Genomic DNA, 11,938 nt, shown 5'->3' on the forward strand with positions numbered 1-11,938 from the left:
CATGTGGGTAACCCTGAGTCACTTTTACTATCAATGCTAAAAAGTAGAGTGCAACTTGGGTCTCGTTGGGTTGAGTGTTTGCTAAAAAATGAATTGGAATCAACATCATTTTAAGTTAAAATCTAATAACCCAAACCCCCAAAAATCAGCTCTAGTTTCACCCCTACTAAAGAGGCAATTTCTAATTTAAAATTTCAATATGTCTCGACACTTCGAATGAAAGTCATTGGCTCTAATGTAGAGCCAGGGGCTTCTAAAAGGTTCCGTACCCGCCCCTTCCAGGACAGTTCCGTAGGACTGTACTTTCAAAACTATCCTAATTATAGAAATGATTCTAGTATGTGCCAAACTATTGCATATGGGACTAGGCACCATATCTGAACGGGCCGCCACTCTAACTTCACAATACTCTCTCGGTAGACCTTTGAAAAACCTATACTAGACTGAAACTTTTGCTGATTTTCGCCGGAGATGATAAGAGAAGAGACATTGTATCATCGTGTGGTCCAATTACTCTTCATTACTACTGCCTAGAATTCACCAACTTGCCAAACTTAGATTTATCTGTTTTTAGGCGATTGCACGTGTTGATTTTCTTGCACACCAAAGTCCAAATTTTTTTTATTTTTTTATTTTTTTATTTTTTGCTAGGTAATTTAGGGTTAGGCAGACCCCCACCAGACTTCATTGAAATGAAAAAGAGAGAACAAAAGATGATCACAACCGTGCGTAATGCAACCGAGAATAGTCCTCAGAAATAAATTCACTTCAAACAAGGAGGCATTTTATGCCCCTCTAGAAGACATCCCATATGTAATTTAGCTTTCCTTGACGGGACCCTACAAAAAGCAACAATAGGAAATTTAATACCCATAAGACCTAGCCCATACATATATGACACGAGAGAACAGACCGTTAATTTTGAAAGTGAGTGCGACCCAATGAAGCGTTTCTCGGCCTCCTTAACTAGAACAAAACTAAAGAGACCGTTAGATTCAAACCACCCACTTCTCTGCTTAGTAGATTCTTGCAAATCCATGGATCAAATCAAACAAACCCACGCTCAGATGATCACCACTGGCATTATTCTACACCCCTTTGCAGCAAGCAGACTGTTAAAACACCTTACCATCTCACCCCTTCCTTACCCCCTCTCTTATGCCCACCTAGTGTTTGATCAAATTCCTTCACCTAATCTCTTCATTTATAACACAATCATCAAAGCCCATGCACCCACAACCCATTCTTCTCACAATTCCCTACTAGTACTTCGCTCTTTGCTCCGTAATTCAAGTCCTCTTCCTAATCAGTACACTTTCGTTTTTGTACTCCATGCCTGTTGTTATGGATTAGGAGTCTTGGAAGGGGAACAAGTGCGTGTTCATGCGATCAAACTTGGGTTCGAGACGAATGTCTTTGTTACCAATGTATTGATTCGAATGTATGCGAACCGGGGTTCAGTCGAAGAAGCAAGGAGGGTGTTTGATTGGAGTACAGAACGGGATTTGTTTACCTGGAATTTGATGATTAGTGGGTATGTGGGGTCTAGTGATTTGGTTCGAGCAAGGGAAATATTCGATCGAATGCCCGAACGAGATGTTGTCTCTTGGAGCACCATGATTGGAGGCTGTGTGCAGGTACTTACATTTAGCTAATCATCTTGTGTCTTTCAGTGGTTTGTTATTTACTTTTTCCAAATGTTTAACATACACCTGAGCTTTTGTGAAACAATCAATTACTCCAAAAGCTTAAGCTGTTAGAGTTGGTGTTATTTAATTCATGGGTCAAGGGCTCTTGTTAAGGTACATTGGAAGTGATATTTTGCACATGTTTTGATAATTAAGTCTCAGACTATGTGTATTTTTATCAAAGCTTGTGTAAAATGATTGTAAAATATCATTTCCAATGCACATTAACAAGTGCCCTAACCCTTTAATCATTTATACTTCAACACTCCCCTCACGTGTGACACCTCTTTTTCCGTGTTTTCCGTACATGTGGATTTTTAATACCAAGGAGTTGTTGGGTTTTGAGCAAAACCCATGACCTACCATGAAGCAAGTGCTTTGATACCATGTGAAACAACCAATTACTCCAAATGCTTAAGCTAAGTTGGTGTTATTTAATCATTTATACTTCAACAGCTTTTTCTCGGGTTAAGCCATTTATGTCCTTTATCAACCAAAACTCCTTTTTCAAAAGGGTCCCCCCTTTTTTAAGTGGTTCAAAAGGGTCCCTTCTCAAATGAATCGGAAACAAATCTCCGATTTTCCAAATTGACTGAAGTTCCCAATGGGATGTTGAAACCAATGAACTGAAGACGTTTTTAGGCAAACCACCCTTTTATAATTTTAGTTTTACTCTTGCATTTGAGTAATTTGACCTTGAACTTATTTTTCTATAGTAACAGTGCTCATGTGACTCATTTAATAATGTATAATTTGAAATTTTGCTAGTTATGTTTAGGTGGGTTTGTTCACAGAAGCCATGGAGCTGTTTCGTGAGATGCTTCTTACAGGCATAGCCCCAAACGAGTTTACGCTGGCAACTTCGCTTGCAGCTTGTGCTAATCTAGTGGCTTTGGATCAAGGTAGATGGATTCATGTTTACATAAATAAGGCCAGGTTCAAGATGAATGAAAGATTGCTTGCTAGTCTCATAGACATGTACGCTAAGTGCGGGGAGATCGACTTTGCGTCCAAAGTTTTCTTTAATGAACATAGTCCAAAGCGAACGGTTTGGCCTTGGAATGCCATGATTGGCGGGTTTGCTATGCATGGGAAGTCTAAGCAAGCAATCGATATTTTCGAACAGATGAAGGTCACAGAAATAGCTCCTGACAAGGTCACATTACTCGCTTTACTTAATGCTTGTAGCCATGGAAGATTAGTAGACATTGGGCGACAATATTTCAAATCGATGAGTAGTATTCATGGCATTGAGCCTGGAATTGAGCATTACGGGTGCATGGTGGATATTCTCGGACGCGCCGGTCTTTTAAAGGAGGCTGAAGAAATCATATTAACTATGCCTATGGCTCCAGATACAATCATTTGGGGGGCTTTGTTAGGCGCCTGTCGAATCCATGAGGATATGGAGATGGGAGAGAGAATTGGAAAACTCATTAGAGAACGTGAACCTAATCATATGGGTTGTAATGTTCTACTTGCTAACATGTATTCTGAATCTGGGAGATGGAACGATGCGAAAGATTTAAGAGATAAGATTGAAATTAGTGGTAAGAAGAAGACTCCAGGGTGTAGCTCCATCGAACTGAATGGGACCTTCCATCAATTCCTCATGGGAGACCGATCACACCCTCAAACTAAGCAGATTTACTTGTTTTTGGATGAAATGGCTATTAAATTAAGGATTGCTGGTTATGCCCCAGAAATCGGAGAAGTGTTGCTTGATCTTAACAAGGAAGATAGAGAAACTGCTCTATCAAGACACAGTGAGAAATTGGCCATTGCTTTTGGATTGATCAACACAGCGCCTGGGACCACAATTCGTATTGTAAAGAATCTGCGTGTCTGTAGGGATTGCCATCTGGCGACGAAGTTAATTTCCAAGGTTTATGATCGCGAAATCATTGTTAGGGATCGGATTAGATTTCACCATTTCAAGGCCGGATCGTGTTCTTGTAAAGATTATTGGTAAACATGGAGGTAACATTATCTCATCTTTGATTGATTGTGAGATCACTATAGATTTTATCACTCGTTCGATTGGAGACAGCATTAAAAGTTAGACTTCTTGAATAAATTGGCGCTGTATCTGTCATTTTAGTCCTTCATCCTAACTGCCTGGGCATGAGGCTGAGCATAGCAGGCATGCAGATTTTGTGTTACATTGCCATGTAAAGTATAATACTCATATTGGAGAATGAGTCAAATGTAGAATGTTGTATCTGTTAACAGAGAATGTCATTTCTCACTTTTGATCTAATGGAAATTTGATAATTATTTTAGGAAGTGCATAAAACTGTGTACAAGAATAGTCCAGAGGAACGACGGAGATGCACATGTACCACATTCTTTGATCAGAGAGATATTGTTCTATAAATGGCAAAGTTCCCTTACAAGAGGACTGTAACTTTATTCATAAAAATGAATTTAACCTCACATAGCCAACTCAACACCATACAAAATTTTTGACAGGTTGATCATAATAACAAGGCATGAGAGCATCTGCAGAATCTTGTACTTCTGGGAAGAGTACTCCCACCCTCCATAGATAATGGGCAGGATAACTCTCTTTCACTTGTGGGGAACAGGCAAAGGAGATGCAGTCTCACATCTTTGACCATACCTGAAATGCTTCATTCTAATGCAGAAATGAAAACATCCCAATGAATCAGTACACAATCCTGCATTCAATCTAAAATACAATGTGCTATATATTGATCTTCAATACGTAAATGGCCCTGAATGAGGTCTACCATCTTTTGATCTCAACTGTGCATATTCATCTGAACAACATATCTCCATCTAGATAAAGTAGCTAGCCATGTTGATCCAATATCGTATTTTTTTATGTTGAAATTGTTTCTGAATTAGAATTTATCATATAATTGAGGTTGATGCGGCTTTGATATCATCTTCTAAATGCATGCATGTAATGTTGGAGTGATGAGAAGATTTACACCCACTATGTAATGGAGAGGAAAATTTAACCCTTCTCAAAAGACTTTCAATAATGAGAAACACTCTATAAGAATCACCTATCTTCCTAATATAGAGAGATAGGTAAATTGATATATGTTGGTGTCGAAATCTGCTCCGGTGGACAGTGCTTTGGTAGAGCTTCGATATGTGATCGTCCTGTGCTCGAAGAACACGTGTTAGGGTTCCCAGAGTTTGCTCCGGGACACATGCAAGAAATCTAAGCAATAGAGAAGCAGAATAGCTATGCTTGTGAATTATGAATCATGCGTACCTTCGAGCGTAGAGGTCCTTTTATAGAGAAGTCCAAGGCAATTTAGAACACTTGCCTTTGTGGGAGTCTTTTCTTATTGGTCGACTTCCCTATGGAATCGGTTTCCATATTTATCTTGGAGACTATCGAGTTTCCTCGTGGGAACTGGGTTCTTTCTTTATTGCATGTCTTTTAGGAAAGTTGTCATGCTAGGTCTGAACTTTTCTCTAGGGCGCTTTCCATTTTAATCGGGGTTGCTAACTGTGGAGATGGACAGTCTTACTTGCCTTTCTATAAGGCAAGTTCGGTTGCCTAATTGGGCTAGGTGCCACGTGTCTAGTATTTAGTGGAAGGGAGGATTTTACCCCTAACAATATATAGAGAAACTAACTCCGTGTGCTTATAACATGCACATAAGGAACATCAATTCATTAATATAGAAAATGATCAAAATTAAAAAAGGAGTGAGAGAGATACTCATACTCATGCTCATGCTCAGGTGCCTTCTTTTCATACGGAGGACATCTTCCTCTCAATGTGTGTATCATCGAGGGCTCGATCTCTTCAATCTCTCTCTTTTTTAACCACTTGGTTGGTCCTTTCATTTGTTCTTAGTGTACTTACTAAAAGTAGTAAGTTTACCTACTTGTTAAAAATAACAAGTTTGCAAACTAACTCAAACTACAAAGAGGTAGATCCCAGAAGAAAAGGGGATGTGTATATCATTTTCCTTTCTAAATTATTTCGAAGAGGAAAATGTGAAAAGTCAAGTGTGGGGCCCTATTTTTGCTAAGAACCTTAATCATAAGGCTGGCCTATTGCTGTTGAGAACCCCTTGATCATTTCCTTGATCAAATGATCTAGTCCCCAGATTCATCAAGCTTCGATCAAGCTTGATTTAGGGTTCTGCCAAGAAAAGTTAAACCGGTGATTTTTGTAGGCCTTTATCTATCTTCCTTCAGGGTTGGAACAAGACCATGTGGGTCACCTCATGATGTTTACCAGATTCAACGGCCTTGATCTCACATACATGCACTCTTTTCCCCTTTGCACACCCATAAATTGCATTTTATTATATGCATGTCCCCATTGAATTTCCGTACGGGTCACTTGAGGTTGGGGCGGGGGGAGGAGAGAGGAAAGGAGGGGAGAGGATCTATGTGAAATTGGATGTTGATGATATTTCTTTAAAAATAAAAATATGGTGTACCTTAATTTCTCTGAAAACAAAAATAGATGATTTAAGAATAATCTTTTTGATGCGGCAAGATGAAGCAATGACCAGGACACTCTCTTTAAGGGGAATTTGCGTCTCTACAGATCGAAGAACTCTAGTGGAATAGATCCGTATGCAATCACCCTCAAGATACAACATCCTAAGGCATCGTCGATCTCTATACGATCTGTACAATCAAAGAGATTTGAACCCCCGACTAGAACACTCTGTTTGCCCAAGCAAAAATATAAAGGTCGAGAAAAACTGAAGAAGACAATGAGAACAAAGAGCGTTTGAAACAGAACGGTGGAGCGTTAAACAGAGAGCATTTTTCTAATAAATGTCGTTTGATCCATAAAGACATCCTCCGGGTTCAATAACAAAGCCTTGACCATTGAGCTAGAGGCTATTTTAAGCCAGTGCATGTGTCATCGGTCTTTCCGTCAAAAGCCAGTGCAACATATCTTGTTGCCAACCCTATACTTCATGCCGGTACCAAGCACATTGAAGTTGACTATTGTTAGACATTGATATGGCCTTTTAGTCAATTTTACTTGGATATGGTGAATGCTAGCTATTTTAAGCATTATAATAATTGTGATTATTTTTGCTTAATATGCAGAAGCTTGTTTTTGCTTATTATTGCATTATTGTGGAGATGCACGTTAAGTAACTAGATGGATTTAATTAATTGTTGAGATTGATTAATGATCGTCAACAAGTATGGTCTGCTACTCACACGGCATAGATCGGCCCCGACATCTGGGATGTGCGAGATGAGGCTGATTACGAGGAGGTGATACACTGCCCAACATCTAGGATGTGTGGGATGAGGCCGGTCACGAGGTGATTGGCCGCCTCTACATCTGGGATGTGCGAGGAGGTAATTGGCTGCCTTAATTCCACATGAGATCAGGATGATTAACCTGTTTAAGAGTCAGGATGAGGTATTCCCGAGATGAGTCAGATGAGCGTTATAGTCGCTGAGGACTGATCCTGCATGGTGTAACCGTATGACGATATATCTAGTTCGGGATAGCTGTGTGCTTTCCAGATTTACACCATAGCGTGTGCACTGGGTGCAACACGTGCTTGAGACCACTATCTACAGGTGCAGGATTATCCCTTTTACCTAGCACCATGTGTGAGGAGCTGGTTCCGTAGGTAACCCTTGTGCCTTTAGGACCCTTCACTTTGCTATGAAGTTGAGGCCTGATGCTCGCTACTTTGGCATGCTAACCTGCGGTTGTGATCGATTCGACCTACTGGCGCATTGCTGGAAAAGCAATTAGACTGATAGGGAACAGCATTGAGGTTGGGGAAGATCCCGTGAGATTTACACTATAGCTGGGCTATGGCGTGCACTTGTTTCTCTTTATCGGTCGCGTCATTTTTATCGAGTTTTATCGGTCATATTGCATATTGTTTTCTAACTATATTTATATAATTAGATATGCTTATTTTGGAAAATGATTTTGCAAAGTATTGGTTTACTCGACAAATGAACAAGTGCATACCGAGGTAGATGGGGGCTCTTTGGGATTAGAGCAGTTCATCTCGGTGTATATCATGGGGGTCTAGGGTAGGCTGGATGGGATTGGGATGTTGCCGTGCTGGTCAGATGGAGATTTGGTACAGTGATCTCATTGAGGAGATGATTGGTCCATGAGGTCTCACCTGTTAGGTTTCAGTATTTGAGATCAGGTGTGGATGGTTAAGATTGCTATAGGATTAGTTTTGTGCCGTTGATCTAGCTGCCTTTTGAGTTAGGCAGGATGGTAATTATCATTATGCATTTGGGGTATTTTGGTATTTTAGATCACTAATGGCACGACTGTAATAAAGTCGAAGAATGAAGGTTTTTTGTTTGCTCTTGAGAGTGCATAGATTTTGGGGGTAATTTGGGAATTACCAAGTTGCCTTTCTCAATTTAAGTGAGCTTATGGCTCATTCTCTACACACGTAATATTTTCTCCTCCCTCTAGCATCTTTCCATCCACCCTTGATCTCATTCGCCCATCTTCATCGGACTGAGATCTAACGGATGTACAGTTACAAGCACCCTAGTGGTGTACGTAGAAACCCCCTCACGATTCGCAATCGTCTTCCATCTCATCATCATTCGTGGTTTCTTCGCGGCTATCTACGTGATTACGTGCCCGGTTCGATGATCCTGGAGAGAAAATTTTTGAAGTTCGCTTCTGCATCAACGAACAACTATCACTTCGTTCATAAAAGTACTACTTTAATTGCTTAAAGCAACACACCATCTAATCTCTTTGTTCAGAAATATCAGTTCCAAAATAACAAGCATGCCCTTTTCTCTAGCAAGGTGGAGATTGAAACATGAGTCTTCTTCTTCTTTATTTTTTCAAATAATGCTTACTAAATTAATGGTGCGGAGAAACAGGAGAGGGAACTCTGATTGTGTTTATGAACCAAAAACTAACTCCACAGCTGTCTATGATTTATTATTAAAATAGAAAGAAAGATACAAAATGAGATTTGGATGGGTTGCTGAATATTTCCAATTAATTTCTCTAACCAACATGTGTTAATGTCTACATAGCTGTCTATTATTATTAAAAATAGAAACATAAGAATCGAAGGAAATGGGTTAATGTCTTTCACGTGAAAACTGCTTTGGCTTTAAAGATCTGTCACACTTTCTTTCTTTCTTTTGTTTCCTTCAATGTATCAGAGGTCATAAACTGCACACTGATTAGATGATACTCGGTGGACTTTTGCCTCTTAAATGAGAAAATTGAAGATACCATGTTTTAGAAAAAGTCCTCTAAACAAATCCTTACGAATCTCTGTGATTTTCTGTGCTAATTTATTCAAAAAGCTGTTCCACAATTAGTACTTTTTGCACATGGATGCGATTATCAAAACTATTTATCTTGTGGGTAAATGTGGTCGGTTGCTGACCCTACCAACTTTTACAAGTTGAATTAGCACTTTTAGCTATTGAATACCTTATCTGAATGCTAAATTGAAAGGAGTCCTTGCAAAAATCCAGCCACAAGACCAACCCATTTGATCCACTCCACCCAAAAACATTTAACATTGCTTTAATTTTGTATTTTCAGTACCTGTCTAAATCCAATTGGGCGCCCTTGCCGCTAGGTTTTTGCAAGGGTGCGATGTCAAACATGGGTGTTATACTATGAATGCTAAACTGAAGGCCGCCCTTGCAAAAAGTCAGCCACAGGGGCGTACCATTCGATCCATGCCGCTTAACTCCATTCATCATTTCTTTAATTTTTCATTTTTTTAGTTCATTAAGACAGCTTTTTAAGTCTATTCAAAGCGAAGCTAAGTTGATTTTTGAAGGCATTGATCTTGATGATGAGATATTCATTCCAGCGCAGAAAGAGGACCACATGGATTAGTTCATGTTCCTCACTAGATTAATATACTAAATACCAAAACCAAACTTGAATAGTCCAAGTCAAATGTGGTCCCATCATACTTTCTTTTCATGCATTGTATCTGTGCATCACATGTATCATTTTTCTTATGGTTAGGGTCGGGCCAATATCCAACAACTTCAATTAGGCTCGGTTTAAGTGGGAAAATGGGTGTAAAATTTGTTTTAACCCCATTTTACGTTGAAAGCAACCGAAATTAAGTGCAAGTTTGACAACAGTGAAAAATATTCCCATGAATATTAGTGGGTTTAGTTAGGAAAGAGCGGCAGCGAGGGGAGCATGAAAGGGTTAAAAAAAAACCGGAAAAAAAAAATGCCCAATTTGAAGTATGGTATTTCTTTTCTGTGATTTTTCATGCCCACTCCATGCTCTATCAACTCGTGCCCTTTCAAGTCCCTCCCCTTCCCTCCTTTTTCATCTTTTATTTCACAATTGGGCCGACTAATATTCCATGAATAATTCTTCATGGTTACCAAGTGTGTCCTAAGCAAGGTTTAAAATTTTGGTTTCGGCCTGAAATTTCGAAATTTTGGTCGAAAGCTGGTACAAAAATAGAAACTAATATTTTATTCAATATTAAATTTCGGTTGAAATTTCGACCTTCTTTCGGTTTTTAGTGGTTTCGGTGTCGGTCGATTTTGGTCCAAAATTTCGGATTTCGGTTGAAATTTAAAACCATGGTCCTAAGTAACAAATCTCACACATTTCTTCGCTAATAAAGCTCTTCCATACCTTGTCTGGTAAATTTGGTCATCCGAATAAAATTGAAAGAAAGATCAAACTTTACTTCAAGTACAACACATGCTAAACATTGTGAAGTGTACAAACCATTATGCTAAAACTATGTAGTTGCACCAAACCAATCCAAGGCATTTTACTAAACCCTAAACACATGGACCCTAAATTTACTTTTCTTGTTTAAGATCCTTTTGATGGATCCAACTTTTTCTTTTTGATATATACAATATACCCAAATTTATCATATTTGCAACAAACATTCTGGTCACCTTGAGCAATTGATTTTAATTGGGATTTAGGTTTATTTCTTGAAGAGTGAATCGATAAAACGTCGATCTACTTCTGACTAACCCTTGTCCAGAGATCTTTCAACTCAGATTAAAGATGTAATCTTATATATTTCATTAGAAAGTAGCACCCACGAACGGAGTCCAGGTTAAGAGAACCGCCCTCGGTTAATCATCTACTTAGACAGCAGTTTACTGATTTAATATATATATATATATTCCCCCTATTCTCCCCTCGGCCATGCCCTTGTAGAGTTGTAGTGTAAAAAGAGCCGTCATAGATGCTTTAGAAGGGGTGGCTTGGGTAATAAAAGGGGGCAAATATATCACTTCACTATTTTATAATGGAATGCAAAAAGGAGACAATGGTGAAACACAAGGACTTCTCAGGAGGTCACCCATCCTAGTATTACCCCGTCAGAGCACAGTGAGACATTATCCATGTCCCAAATAATTACTTGTTTCATTCTTTGTAGACAAAGCTAATCTTCAACTTATGTTCCATTTGAAAATCTTCAACTCATGCTTCCCAACTCTCAAAATTCCTTTAAACTTGATCTTAAACTTATGGTTTTCCTATGCTCAAGCATTCAAACTCCTTTGAACTGTCCCACTTGAGACTAATTACTAGTGTTGAGAACTAGCTATTTCACCAGATGAAAGCCACAAAAATCCCTACCGTCATACCTAATTTTTGTTGTCCTCAAATGAATATCCAAACATTGGATAGTCTAATCATCTAATCATTTACTTTATATCATCTATGGATGACTTCTCGAGAAAGTTCGACCCATGTGGGCAACAAGACAAAAACCACCCTCGAAATAACAAAGTTACGAAAATACCCCTTACAAACCTCCCGTCTCTGCAAAAATTTAAATTTGGAAAACACTTTGAAAAAGAAAATTAAATTAAAAATCGTTAAGCAAGAATAAAAAGAAATCCAATGGTGAAAATGGTAATGACACCCACTTTTTGGATACGTGCCACCCACCCTATGCGTCATGTATTCATGTAAGCTAAGCCACCAATTAATTAGACCATTAATCGAAAAATTATATATAAGCATAATTAATGAACAAATAAAATAATAAATGAAATTCTGCGAAATACCCTCTCCCGAATGCAAGTTAGCAACCAAACGAACTTACGTAGATTTAAAAAAAAACAGGGTACTGATATTAGCACTACCATATTTTAATGATTGCACAAACTCAGGTAGTCTTTTCCTTTTTAATTGGCTAATGGGAGCTTTTGGGGAATGGTAATAGCTTCTGACAGCTGGTTAAATAATAAAAGGCAAGGTAAGTTTGCCTTATTATCAAAACATGGTAGTGCAAATATCA

General features: G+C 38.7%; 1 protein-coding gene across 1 annotated transcript; it reads left to right on the forward strand.

Annotated features, from left to right (window-relative positions):
* The first annotated feature begins 186 nt into the window (after positions 1-186).
* On the forward strand, positions 187-3,956 carry LOC143845774 (pentatricopeptide repeat-containing protein At5g48910-like). Its single transcript, XM_077354188.1, has 2 exons — positions 187-1,637; positions 2,467-3,956. The coding sequence occupies exons 1-2, from the start codon at positions 942-944 to the stop codon at positions 3,658-3,660; spliced, it is 1,890 nt and encodes a 629-aa protein (XP_077210303.1). The 5' UTR covers positions 187-941; the 3' UTR covers positions 3,661-3,956.
* The last annotated feature ends 7,982 nt before the right edge of the window (positions 3,957-11,938 follow it).

The sequence above is a fragment of the Tasmannia lanceolata genome, unplaced genomic scaffold (genome assembly GCF_043159265.1).
Source record: "Tasmannia lanceolata isolate RefF3 unplaced genomic scaffold, GAP_Taslan_0.1 ptg000015l, whole genome shotgun sequence".
NCBI lineage: Eukaryota > Viridiplantae > Streptophyta > Magnoliopsida > Canellales > Winteraceae > Tasmannia > Tasmannia lanceolata.